We start from the raw sequence: 14,297 nt of genomic DNA, 5'->3' as shown, positions 1-14,297 counted from the left end.
AAAGACATCTCTCTTGGCCGGGATAACTGGTATTGAAACTGTAATACAGATCCTATACTTATTTATACCGTCCCTAATATATAAGGAACTAAGAACTTACCTATTCAGACGGGGTGTCATGATTAATCTCAACTAATATCAATGGCACGTTTAGGGACCTGATATTAAATTTAATAACATCCCCTGAGGGGGGTCAAAAAAGTCAAGGCAGTGGCCACAACTATATGATCTTGACGTTTTTGACACCCCCTCCCCCCCAGCAGACATCCCTGACACAAACCCTAAACCAGACTTGAGCCAAAAAGCAGGTTATTAAGAGCTCTTACTGGTTACTTGGGACATTAACTCCTGTCAGGCCCAGTGGCTTTTAAAGAATAGTAGCTTGGTTGTTTAAATAATAATATGGCAGGAAGTCAAGACTTATAGAACAATCTGATATAGAAAGAGCATCAAGTATGGTATAAATCAGCATTTCTCAAACTCAGAGCCTTTAAGATGCGTGGACTTCAACTGCTGGCTGAGGAATTCTGGGAGCTGAAGTCCACACAGCTTAAAGGTTCTGAGATTGAGAAACACTCGTCTAAATGGAGGATCTCTTGGATTTTTGAAGGAATTTCGATGGGGGAAGTGGCTTTGTTTTTCTCTGAGAACAAGTTTTGGAGGAGTGGGTTTGTTTTATGGTGTTGCTGTCAACAAGCTTAGCCTGAAGAAAATGCATCACATGTGCATTTCTATTCCTCGCGGGAATGTATGGGTATTGAAAAATAATATTTTTCTTTTTAATTTGTATTTTAACAATTTTACATAAGAACAGGTACACTGCATAATCCCCAATTCCATGCCTAGCATCCTGAAGGATAGTAATAGCTCTCTTATAAAACGGATAAGAAATGAAAATGTATACAAATCTAACATTAAAACAGGAATCTCCATGTGATCTCCTTTTTATGAATTAGCTTAGTTTCCACTTGCATTTGTAATATAAACGATAAGGTATTCCTTGCAGCAATCAAATGCTAGTTTAAGCATATATATATATATATATATATATATATATATATATATATATCTATCTATCTATCTATCTATCTATCTCCGTATTATTCATGCTCTCATGTTCAGGTCAGTTACTTTTTTGTTTTTAGTTTTTAAACACAAATAGTATATAGTATGTACTTGGGACACCAAATAGATAACATTTATTTAACATCTAATTTGGTGCATTAAAACAGACTCTGGCTATTTAAATTTAATTAAATTTAATGGGTTCATAGCCACACCGGCTACAGCCAATCAGTAAACCTAGTTTCAGCGTACAACTTTTTTTTTTGTTTTTACTTGAGCAAAATCTTAGAAAGGAAATGATCTGTGTGGTTACCCAAATGACAGTTTTGTCTGTGTGCATCATTAGCTGTATATTTTTATATGGCTAATCTGAATTGATATTGCAGTAAAGCACGTAACTGCCTTCAAGAGCTTCACTCAAAATCCCAAAGAGTATCCATGCTATTTTATTTTAATTCTAATGAAAAGTGGTAACAAAGAAAAGAAATCATTGATCTGCCTACAACTTTGCAGTAAAGCATTTACATAATGTTGCCAGGACATCATAAAATATACACCCTATTGCTTTCCCAAACTAGTGCTGGTCAAACATAGCAAATTACTTCACTGGAATTTATTTTGTTGTCCTGCCTGGGTTGTGCAACACTTTGCCAGGGAAGGCAATAAAATATGTATGAAGTCTTTCAAAAATGGTTTGGGGCTGAAATCTGGGACTTACTAGCAACCAAACATGTCTAACTCTGCAGCTCAGAGCACTAACAAATTACGATGGATGTAAAATATTCTCAACCAAAGTGTCTATTTCTACACTGTAATAAACTAGAATAATTAATAATGGTGTACTTTACAGGCTGTTCAGAAAACTGAGATAATAAAACCAGTTACAGAAATACAATCCCTCCTCTAACCAATGAGACTCAGATGTAGATATGCACGTGATTGTCTCCCTCATAAATGAAATCACCACCACAATATCAAAGTTTGTTAAAAAAATATTTAAATCAAAATATTTTTAGTTAACCTCTAAACCTTTAATTCAAGAATCTACAGGATTCTACTTTGCCAGTCCTATCAAGGACAGTCTTTAAAGAAGAAAACGTTATTATAATGGCTGCAGGTAAAATGGGTGGATAATGTAAAATGGACCTCATTTGCTATCTGCTTTGGCAGGGTAATTTTTGGATCAGATATTTTTTGTAAGGATTTTTGCTTAAATCTGAAAATACATTTACCGGGCTTGATAGTGGGGATAAATTTTCTTCTCTCATAGAAGGAATGCATTTATTCTTTAAAGATGTCTTTAAAGGCTTTGCACAGAGCAGGAATGGGCAATCTGTTGCTAGTTGATGGCCACACTTGCTCTTTGGGAAAGCATTTCCCCACCAAGTATGTACAACTCTGATCTGCTAAACCTTAGTAGGGCATAAAAGAGCTGGATTTTTCCACAGAGTTGGCAATGTGGTGGGACCCTAATTATGTAATTGTGATTTAGTAGAGTTTGCCTCCTGTTCTGACATGGTTGCTTTTGTGAGAGGAAAATTTTAGTAGCCTTTTATATGGTTTAATGTTAATTTTGATTGCATTTAATAAAGCCAAGTTAGCTAAAATGTGCCCTGTAGGGCAATAACAGGAAATAAGTAAACTTGCAAGACTAAGCAAACTGCTGATGGGAAAAGACGTGACAAGGGAAGTATGGTAAAGTATGGTAAAATTAGCACCAAGGAAGTTATGATTCAGTTGCAAATCCTGAGAGTCATGATTGTGGTTTGCGGTTTTAAAGGATAAAAAGGATTGCATCTAAGTGAACGGGACCACTTGGTCAAGCTGTCTTACCTGACGGCTCGGTCAAGCTGGTCCGCATTGCAATGTGTATCTAAGTAAGTACCTTGTATGCTTTTGACTGAATTTTACTTGCTTGTTGAACTAACATTTAATAAAGCTTTTGGAACTTTGAAGTGACTTGTGTTATTGTGTGTCTGTCTCCCGTGTTTAACGTGAATTTTCCCTGACACTTTTTACTGTTACTGTTTTTTGTTTACTTGTTCTTATCTGTTTTTTCAATCCTCTGTAAGGGACCCAGAATTTCTGATGAATGGGTGGGCTTAAACTTTAATCAAATAAAAAAAAACTCAGGATGGAGCTGAGGGACACAAAGTGGGTGAGGAGAAATCAGATATATAGGTGGATCTGGATTTTTGGAAAGAATTGGATGGAATTCTTTGCTTATGGGCTGTGAAAGGCCTTTTTAAGGGTTTAAACTATTGTTTTCGCCTACCAGCTCAGTATGATAGAAAACTCTGTTGTTCTCTTATGTGAACATGGTCAGAAGGTAATAGAAAGATTAACTTTAATAGAAGATTAACTGCTTCTTCTCTCTGCTGGGGCTTCCTGTACAGGTAATGTACTAAAGCAAAGTTGTTTGATCAGATGAAGCCTCTGTGCCAAGAAAAGTGATGAACATGCCACCATCTTGCATATTTTTTAGTAGGGTATTTCCTACATGGCTGAAAAATTGGAGAATTTGGCTTGTGAAGACTAACACTAGAGGATTTCTTCTTGCCTTGAATTTCTTGAGGGAGAAATCATTAATCTACTCCCAGGAGATTGTCATGGGACATAAGTATTACAGTACTCATTAGGGGCTTAGCCTAAGCAGAGGGCAAAAACCTGGCTGGTAATACTTGTGCTAGGCTTGGAAGAGAGACCTCAATGGAATTCCAAGGCTGTAGGCCAGACTGAGAAGAAAAAAATGGAAAGACACTGGCTAACACTTTGGAATTTTGGGAATAAACTATATATAGAATGTGTTACTCCTTTAATGGAGCTCAGTGTATCATTTTGATCAGATTTGCTGACACACACAAACACAGAATGTACATTTGTGTGTGCATGCATACATTGCTTTGGTTGACCCCTGGTCTTCTCTTGCTTCTTTCCCTCCCTCCTTCACACAAATCTTCTTCACTTGTTCAGGGATCCACTGTTGCCTGCATAGTAAGTAAGTCTGGCAGGAAGGAAGAGACTTCACTTCTTCAACTTTCTTTCTTTTTTCTTAAACAGGAATCTAATTGCAATACAACAGCAGAGAGAAACTGACAAACCCTTGAGGGATCAAGAGAGAAAAGTAGTAATGCCAAAGAATGCCATTTCAAAAAGCAAGTAATTATGGGCTATTTTTCCTCTGGAAAGATCAATCCTAAGCATAATTGTGGGGCAGTGAAGCTTCACTTAACTTAGCATGACTCATTTCATGTGATAAGGCTTGGATGCGCCAATTTTATTCATACTTAGCTGAACACCACGTTCACTGCATTTTTAGACTGTTTGGACAAGACCGTCCAAACAAGTGGTATTTCTACATAAGCCATTTATTCTGCAATTGCTGCGCTTGATTCACCAAATAGCACAGGGGTCAACCAGCACAGCCCTTTGCTGTAATTCTATCGGCGTCTCCAACCGTGCTTTCCTTCTTTTCCGGCCACAGAAAATCCACATGGTGGGAAGGGGTAGATGGAGAGACAAAATAGCTGCAAAATATCTTTGGCTTCATAGTGTTAAGAACTCTCCATGAAAAACACCCTTTGGCTTTTTCAACTGTTCATTTCCTCTGCACCTGCTTACCTTTAAAAGAATCAAAATAATATACCAAGGAAGAAGGTCCCTTCTTTTCATTAGTCCAAATAAAGAGAATGCTCATTCATCACTTTTGAATTTTTTCTACTGGGACAACTCAGCTATGACTTCTGTCCATTCTAGCTAGTATTCATCCCAGCAAGATTCAAAGACTTTTTTCTTTCATACTTTCAAAACAAAATTGGAAACGGAGCAGGGGGTTGCACTAATCCAAACATCTCAACAGAAAATGTCTTCCTCCAAGAGTTCTTCAGGGGATGCAACTTCCAATGGAACTGAGGATGATAACCTAGCTTTTCTGGGTACAAGAGACTTGCTGACATTCCTGTGGCCTTCCAAAATTAAATTTGATTTTTTAAAAATCAAATTGTTAGGGTTTATGCCAAACCCTATAATCCAGGGCATTACATGAAGGCATAGAGGTCCACAAAATGCTGCCAACCCCTGCACTGCAAAAAGTCGTTGGATCCATGTATTTGTATGGAATATACAGTATTTGGATTCTTTTAGAACATCCAGAGATATAGGCTCTCATGAAGAATACGCATATCTGATTGGAAGGATGGGGAGAAAAACAAAAAGAAATAATATTTTTCCACCTTTCCTCTGGGCTGTTTTCAAGATGCCTGAAATTTACTCTTCTTTGATTATACTTTTCCAGAGAACATTTGAAATGGGTGCAGTAAATTGATAGAGGGGTTGAGGGAACCTTTCTTTACCTAATCCTTCACTCTGATTGAATGTTATCTTCACTGTTTGGCAAGAAGATCCATCTCCTAAACAAACTCCACATTGATCTTCAGTTGCATTGGAATTAATTTCATAATCACAGCCGACAGTCTAAAGGAAAAAGAACATTTTTCAGAATAAATGTTACATGCATGATATACTATGTCAGGATTGATACATGTATTTTTTTCTTTAAAATATCAGTTGCATATAACATTAAAAATAACTTTATTCCTAACTTTACATCATATTTCCACATCGATTTCATATAAGATTAATGGGGTGCTGAAGAAGACAAATGACTTTCTTCCAAGTCCATCACCTCTCTGACCAGTTCAAGGGTGTCAGTGTGTTGGAGAAAACATTGTAGACTGTCCTGTCATATTTCCTGACTTTAAATTCTCCAAGCTCAATGCAGACCTCAGAAACTGTATAGCGTCCTGCAGAAAAATTATCCTGCTTTTTTTCCTGCAGTTCTCATGCAATATGTTGTTCTTAATGTTTGTCTCAGTTGGCTGCAGTATCCCCTTGCTTTGCATTGCACTCACCTAGTTTACACAGAGAAGTTACCAGTGCACGATGCAAAAGGTTTTTTTTTTTCCTTCAGCCAGTTTGTTGCTGAGCCTGACTCTAATTAGAGGGAATGACTGGCCCGAAGTCACCCAGCTGGCTTCAATGCTTAAAGAAAGGCCAGAGCAGTGTTTCTCAACCTTGGCAACTCTAAGATGTGTGGACTTCAACTCCCAGAATTCCCCAGCCAGCATGGCTGGCTGGGGAATTCTGGGAGTTGAAGTCCACACATCTTAGAGTTGCTAAGGTTGAGAAACACTGGGCTAGAACCTAAGTCTCCCCACTCCTAGTCCAGCACCTTAACCACTATATCACTCTGGGTCTCACTTCTCATGTAATACAGTTTAATGAAAATACTTTTTACAAAGAGGAGAAATTGGGAGAAATTCTTATGCTCTTGTACTTCTTCAGTTATAAGATGACCCAAGGACAAATGTAATTGTTTTCTCTTTCACTGGACAATCAGCTTTCTAATGATCTGCAGCTTCAAATATTTCCATTAAATCCCAAGAGATTTAGGAGGGAACTCCTTCCTTGAGGCTTTTTCAGACTGGATGTGTGAGCAGAGCTGAAGAATACACTGGAGGACACAGCTTTAAGAAGTATAGTGCTGTCTCTGCACATTTTCCTTTCTTCCATCTTTCCAGGAATATTACATAGTCACAGTCAATAACAAAGCCCACAGGGCGTCTTCCTATGATGCCCCAGGGTGGCAGCCATAAAATTTCAAAATTAATTTTTAAAAATGGCTGACTTGCAAAGTCTTGGTGCTTTCACATGAAATCTTGCAAGACTTTAGGCTGGAAAGCCAACTTCTTATGAGATTTCAAGTGAGAATGCAGGAAATGTTAGCCTTCTCATGTGAGATCACATATAGTCTCAGGAATAAAATTGACAAAGCCTTTCAAGATTTGGTGGCCTCATAAGGTTTGAATATTTATTGATTGGCTTAATGACTGGGGCCTGGAATTTCAGAAGATCATTGGACTCTCCGATATAGCAGGCTTTATATTAATCATTCACCATCTCCTTTTACCAGCTGTCAGACATGACAGCTGATATTCCTTGGCTCATTAGCATTTGTCCATATGTGCTTGAATTAGTAGTTTGCGTCATTTATTAGGTCATTCAGATGTTAAGCCATTATTTCAATACAAGGGACTATTATGGGTTGATCTGAAGAGAACGACTTTTATTTTAAGTGTTTCAAAAATATCATAACTTGAAATCATACAAAATAGAATAGTAATGATCATCCTACAAAGAGCCTTCCAGATTTATGTTACCACAGCTTCATTAAGAAAAAGACATCTGAAACCTTTAGTCTGTATGACAGTCATCATCTGAAATAATGGGTGCTTTATTATTAGAATTATTAGAATAGTTCTGCAGGCACTCACTTCTTTGGGTCATCATGAAAATGCTAGTCTGGGAAATTAGAAGAACAGAACTTCTCACAGCTAGCATAAATATTTTGTAACTTGTTTCCTTTCAGCAGACATGGGTAACTTTTGAGGGATGGGGAGCTTCAACCCACTATTTATTCACTATTCAACTCCCATTATTTGGGGAGCATTGGAAACCTATCAGGTGAAATGGGGGCATCACTGAAATGGAGAGGGCTTAACATTTTGCTCCACTTTAGGGTTTTCTGCAGTTCATTGGTTAGAAGGAAAACTCCCTTCCCCATTCTTAAAGCCATCCAATCTCCCAAAAGCAATTAAATCCATCCCCACTGAACAAGCAATTTCAAGTGGTTTTGAGGGTTAGAATAGCAACTAGAAATCTCTGGGGGCAAACCACTTCCATTTACACCTTTAATTTTTTTTGGCGGGGGAACCCCTTAAAAAGCCCAGTGCAAAAATATGGTCAGTGACACTGAGTTTTCATAGCACTATCTCAGGGTGCTGGGGGATGCTTGTGTCCGGTGGGCCAATTCCCATGAAATCTATTTTCCATGATGGATTTCAAAGAAAGTAGAAGAGGATGAGGTCATGACCTACAAAAACAGTTATTGAGGCATTTTCCTGTCATAATTAGGGGGATATGAGGATAAGCCCCATGTGTCACATTATTGCTACTTAATATTTTATGGTGTCAATTCCCTAAAATTTCAGTTTTTCAGTCCTCCTACCAACGATAAATTCATTGCAATTACAGTAGCAAACTTGGGCACTCTCTAGATTAGTTAGCTACAAATGCTGGGTGTCTCCTTTGCATATTAGTCCACTAATTGGGATTAAGCACTGTGATCATACGAAATGTGTATCTTGCCAATATCTCTGGCTTCTGATCCTTTCTCAAACCAAATCCAGTGTTACAGACCCAGTGTTAGAACACCTTATATTTCAGGGATTCTCCAAGCTTTTGCCATTCTGGCCACCCAACCCTATTCTTAGACTGTCTCCCATCTTTCGGTAGAAATGTGTGAGTCTTGGCAGTTTATCTAGGAAGAGGCAAGAAGCTGAGATGGCCAACATTCAACCTCCAGAGCTTGCTGAATCTTGACAGTAAAATTGCCAAAGCTCAGTGATGCCTTTTCCCACCGTGTTGAAATAAAAAGAACACTGAAATAAAGAAAAGCACCGATCACCACCACCCTACCAACAAGTATGGTGCATCCCTTCCCACGTTGCCTTATCACCCTCTCTCCAAATAATAACTTGGCCACCAAAACCTTGTCCACCACCGATGTACAAAATAGCACCAGTATTTAAAACTGTAACCTGGCTGGCCCATTTGAAGTCTGCAAATCTGAAGTCCCATGAAGGTTCCAGACAAGGAAACATACCGACTACCTTACACATGCCATTAATGCAGACGTCTCTGTCGTTTCCTTCAAAGCAAGGCGTGCCATCAATTACAGCATCTAGCATCTTCTCTGAAAAGTGGTGGTCCGTAGGGCGGCATTGCAGCTCACAGGGATTAGCTGGAAGAAATCCCAAACATTGTATCAATAAAACAGATTTTAAAGCCACATTATAAGACTCTAATATTAGCATCTTCCATTCTATACTAAAGATTAAAAACTGTTTATAAAAATAAGTATTTCAGTGGCTCAACCAGCTAAGGTCAGTTGGATCCATACTCTAATCTTTCTGCAGTTCATTACAGAGGCTCTATAATTGGTATAGGAAGATTGCCATGAGTCATTGTACATAATGAAAGTGCCATGCTGGTTCCTAAAACTGCCATAATAGCTGCTGGTATTTACACATTTTTGTAAATACCTTCCAAACCTATTTATTCTCAACAGTGTTTGTGGGCCAAAACACTACTGTCAGGAAGCAGACTGAGAATTTTAAATTTTGCTGCTTAAATGGCCATACTTTGAAAAAAACAATAATTGACAAGCAGAGATCATAAACTGTTTTTCTTTTTGTTATTGGACTGGAAATGTTAATTTACCTCAGCCTCAACATTAGCTTTTAGGCCTTTTTGTACTTTGTTGCAAGCATATAATTTTCTTTCTTCCTTCATGTTCATTACGTTGCCTCCTACCCACATTTCTTCTCACTGCATCCTAAGTCAATACAATTTCTTTTTTCTTTTCTTTTCTTTGAAGTCAGTAACCCAAAACACAGGAACGTACAGAGCATCTCCAAATACTGGAATTGCTCTCAGAATTACGTTTCTAAGCCTTAAAGTCATTGCCCTGAATGAAACCATCTGACCATTTCAAAGCATTGAACCAATTTTGAATGGGTTCCCTTCTGCGTATGGTGTCCAGGGAAATGACCATCTTATCCCTATTGTAAAAATAGATTACCTTACTTGGAATCCACCATTCAAACACTGAATGGCTAAATTCTAGTTGCTTATTGTTATTATTAATATTAATATTTCCACCCAGGCTAATGATTTTTCTCTGAATGAAGTAAGAAACTTCAGATATCAAAAAAAATTCAGATATCAAAAAAGAACTTACTTGTGAAAGTTCTGCAATGTAAAGTGCAGAATGCATCTGTTCTGGATTCTAGCTCTCCTGCTCCATTCCATTCCCTCTACCCCAACCTTGGTTTTGCAACCTCCCTTTTCAAAAAATCCACTCAACTAGATTCTATAGCTGTAGTTACTATGCATGCTTAGCTACTGTAGCTATGTAGCATGCTCAGTGGCTAATCCTTGGTGCACTAGAGAGGGGTTTGGGGGAGTGGAGGGGTTATTATTTATTCTGCAAACCTTAGGACTTCTCCAACTCTGTTGATACCTCTTTCTCATAAGACAGTGATTGGTTAATAGCTTTGCCCTCCCTCAAACTATTGATTTTTAAGAGAATTTTTCAATTCCTCTATTTCTGGAAGATCCTAAAACACCTGCTGGATTATGGGATATTTCCTAGGATGCCAAGTTCAAGATGGTTTCCATGTGAATTGAAGCGTTGAAAAATCGGAATGCATTTCCCCTGCAATTTGCACCCAATACAGAAAATCAGTAACGGAAAACAAATCTGCCCCTTCCTTTCTTTAGTACAGCCATTTAAGAACCTCTCAGCCTATGCAAAGCCTGAGGTTTGCCAAACCACAGTCTGAAAATCTCTGAAGCGGTGAGGCAAAATCACCTTGCGACAGAACTCGTTTCACTAAAATTACCATCTGAAGTCATAGAATGCAGACAGCATGGCTATGCTCACACATCCTAGGCAAAATCACTTAAAGCTCAAGTAAAGATGTAGCACCTATTCACAAAACACATTAATGTCCCTAATGGTACACCCACACCCACATACACACCGAGAGACTTAAAAAACACCTGACTCCCAACGTCTCTGGGCACTTTAGACTATAAAAAGCTAGAACAATGAAACAAAAGAACAAAGAGATATGTGAGCAGAGTAAAAAAAAAAAATCACGCAGAATAAAACCAAGTCCTACTGGGACTCACCACCATCCTACCCTAAGGCTTGGGAGAATAAGTCAGTTTTCAATGCCTTCCAAATGTCAGCAAGGTGGGAGCCATATGGCTCACCCACATCTTGAAAACTCATCCCACATCTTCCTTATCAATGCAGATTAAAACCAGATTCTGGAGCGCAAGATTCCATATGGTGCCCCATCATGGGAGGGGAGAGGAGAGGAGAGGAGAGGGAGAGGGAGAGGGAGAGGGAGATTTTTGGCTTTCCCCAAAACCCAGAAGGTGCAAGAAGAAGGAAAAAATAACCAAAATGGGTAGTGACAAAGATGCTGCTCCAGGAAGGCATTTTTAGGCATTGGGCCCAAGAACCCACCACAGAAAGTAGTGGATTATGGGTTGGAAGGAGCAGCCTTAACTTGCTACAGAGTCCACCCTAAGTACTAAGGATACTTAGTAGCAGGACCCTTCTCCTTAAGGAACCATTTCTTAGGGCAAATATTTTGGGGAATTTCACAAACTCTGCCTGTGTTGACAAGAAAGCACACATCTAGCCAAAAGATAGATTGTTATCCAGATTGTTAGCAGATTATTTTCACTTCCCTTACCTGTGTTAAAAACTGGAATCCATTGGTAGAATTCATTTTTGTAGGCAACCGTATCAAACTCACTGCATTGCATTTGACGGAAATTTGGCATAGCCTTTTGGCATACTTTAACATTGCACATACGATAGCGCTTTCTCTCACCAGTGCAATACTTCCCTCCAAACTGTGGCCTAAAATGAAGAAGTCACTTTTAAATAAAGAAATTAAACATCATTTTTACACCCTCTATTTTCCAAGAGGCAAATGTATACAGAGCCCTTGCCTCTCATTCTGTCCCCATAGCACCTCTGTGAGGTAAATTCAGCGAAGACATTACATAGGATAGGAAGTTAAATCTGGATCTTCCTCACTCCTTGCACTAATCTGACATTAATAGAACACAACCACTCTACCATACTGATTCTTTCTGGATGAAAGTATAGTCTCTTTGTTCATTTTTTCACAACAGCAAATTACTTCCAAGAAACTTCTCTGTTTCTGCTTGTTTCTTAGATTTGTATCCCACCTTTTTTCCAGGCATCCCCTCTCATTTTTCCCACAATACCCTTGTAGGGTAGTTTGGGCTGACAGAAAGTGACTGGCTGAAACTCACCTAGTTGGATTCCATGGCTGAAGGGATGTTCATGTTCTTTCAGATCTTATCAACCTTGGCCAAATGGCTTGCACTTCTTCATATCAACTGTTCTATTATCTTTAACTAGACAATGAAGGCTTTTCAGAAAAGGAAGATCTAATCAAGATAGGCAGGACATATTTATCTTGAATGCTACATTCTATTTTTTTTATTTTTTTTTTATTTTGTTCCTTTGACTCAGTCTTGACTCCTGGCAACTACTTGGATAAGTCCCTCCATATTTTTGGCAACAGTTTTGGAAGTGCTTTGTCATTGCCTTGTTCCTGGGGTTGAGAGAGAGTGATTGGCCAAAAGTCACTCAGCTGGCTTAATGCCTATGAGGTGACTGAACTCAGAGTCTCCCAGATCTGGTGCCTTTAACCACTTCACGGGCTCCTTGCATTCCATTGAGAGTAACAAATTAGGGGCTACATGCCATGGTAGATTGGCCCAAGCTCCAAATGATCAGGCCTATTTCCTTTCCCCCTCTGTTTCTTCCTTCTCCCTCTCTTTTCCTCCCTGTTGAGAAAAGATAACTGACTCTTATCAGATATCAGAACAGATGACTTGCAAAAGGCTAGCGTTAACTGCATGAAAACTTGGAAAAGAATCTCTAGAGATCACTTCCAAAGACAGGAAATATCACTATAAATAGGCACTCAAATGCAGCCATTCTTTAAATGCTCTGGAACCAGACATTTAGGTTATAAGGAGACTGAAATCTTTGGTGTCTTACTCTGGGTTATTGCAGTGTCTTTCAGCTGCCTGAACGCCAGCTCCACACGTCCGTGTACAGTGTGACCAGGATGACCAGGACCCCCATCTACCATTAACTGCTTCGGGGCTCTTGCCCACGGTTATGCATTCACCTGTGAAGCACCACTGAACAATAAAGCAGCAAATGCAATGGGTCAGGGGAAAAAACACTTTGGCATGAAAATACATGTCTTCCATAGCAGCTTCTCAGTAACTGGCATAAGAGAATTCACCTTTCACTGAAAGCCAAGGTTGAGCCCAACTATTCATATGTCATTAAAGAGGTGTGAAATGGTGTCTGAGTCTTGGACTGGGAGGTGGTGGGTATTTTACTTTGTGCCATGCCAGTCCAGAGCAATTGTCTTCCAGAGCAGATGTGAGTTGCAAAGGGACAATTATAGGGCCCTTCTTGTCCTGGTAGGTTTTCCTCTCCATAGCTCATAGCAAATGGGAGGGTGGAGAGAGAGGAACTGCACCAGGGAACTGACATACAAGCAACCCCTCCCACCTGCTTTTGACGATGTTGGGGATTTGAAAAAGAAAGATTGGGAGATCCACTTACAGACTTTGCATAAATAGCCCTCTTCATCAAATAAAGTAGATAGAGCTGTTAGGACCGAGCCTTTTGTGGCCAGAAAAATTTGGAGAAGAGATTTTATCCAGCAATTTGTCCAGATAGGACTCACAGTTAGCAGGAACAAGACCTTCCTTCCTTCCTTCCTTCCTTCCTTCCTTCCTTCCTTCCTTCCTTCCTTCCTTCCTTCCTTCCTTCCTTCCTTCCTTCCTTCCTTCTTTCCTTCCTTCCTTCCTCCCTCCCTCCCTCCCTCCCTCCCTCCTTCCTTCCTTCCTTCCTTCCTTCCTTCCTTCCTTCCTTCCTTCCTTCCTTCCTTCCTTCCTTCCTTCCTTCCTTCCTTCCTTCCTTCCTTCCTCTCTCCCTCCTTCCTTCCTTCCTTCCTTCCTTCCTTCCTTCCTTCCTTCCTTCCTTCCTTCCTTCCTTCCTTCCTTCCTTCCTTCCACGCTACACATGCCACAATGACCCAAGAGTAGCAGTGCTTAAGAAATTGTGGCAAGAAATGGTAGCCACCATTGTAAAGCCACAGAGAATTGTGCCAAGCAGTCTTCCATTTTTTAAGATGGACACACAAGTGGAAGGAAAATCTTAAGATAATTTCAGAAAACTGTCTTCTGAAAAACTTCAGCCATGTTCTGAAATTATGCTGAAGCCTTCTGCAACAGTTCAAAGTTCATATAATTCTATTCTTCAGCACAAGACTGAAATTGACCTAATCTTAAAAAGATGTTCTCTAGTTTAACCCTCCAGATTGCAAATATGTACATGATCTCTCCTAACCTGCTGTTCTTCAGATGTGTTAGAATTGCAATGATCATAGCTGTAATGGATGGAATTTGAATGCGTCTGCAAGACATCATGGAGAAATAACTCCATTCATTATACAACGAAGGCATAACTT

General features: G+C 39.3%; 1 protein-coding gene across 7 annotated transcripts in view; it reads right to left on the bottom strand.

Moving 5' to 3' along the window:
* The window catches only part of ADAMTS12 (ADAM metallopeptidase with thrombospondin type 1 motif 12), a 136,056-nt gene that overhangs the window by 35,218 nt on the left and 86,541 nt on the right, over positions 1 to 14,297 (bottom strand). For 5 of the 7 annotated variants that reach the window (XR_015798289.1, XM_088152863.1, XM_088152868.1 and 2 more), the window contains 4 exons: positions 12,806 to 12,951; positions 11,457 to 11,626; positions 8,796 to 8,926; positions 5,418 to 5,538 (listed from right to left, as the gene is read on the bottom strand). Coding sequence is in view for 6 of the 7 variants with exons in the window: in XM_088152863.1 (XP_088008989.1) it covers positions 5,418 to 5,538; positions 8,796 to 8,926; positions 11,457 to 11,626; positions 12,806 to 12,951 (568 nt within the window). In the remaining variant the exon portion in view is untranslated. Of the gene's footprint in view, positions 1 to 5,417; positions 5,539 to 8,788; positions 8,927 to 11,456; positions 11,627 to 12,805; positions 12,952 to 14,297 lie in introns of all 7 variants that reach the window. The other 2 variants (XM_088152864.1, XM_088152869.1) reach the window with 2 other exon arrangements.

The sequence above is a fragment of the Python bivittatus genome, unplaced genomic scaffold (assembly GCF_059951505.1).
Source record: "Python bivittatus isolate LINGU-HERP-01145 unplaced genomic scaffold, Pbiv_v1 ctg000570_np1212, whole genome shotgun sequence".
NCBI lineage: Eukaryota > Metazoa > Chordata > Lepidosauria > Squamata > Pythonidae > Python > Python bivittatus.
Note: the sequence above shows the minus strand (reverse complement) of the source record. Positions and strands in the feature narration are given on the sequence as shown.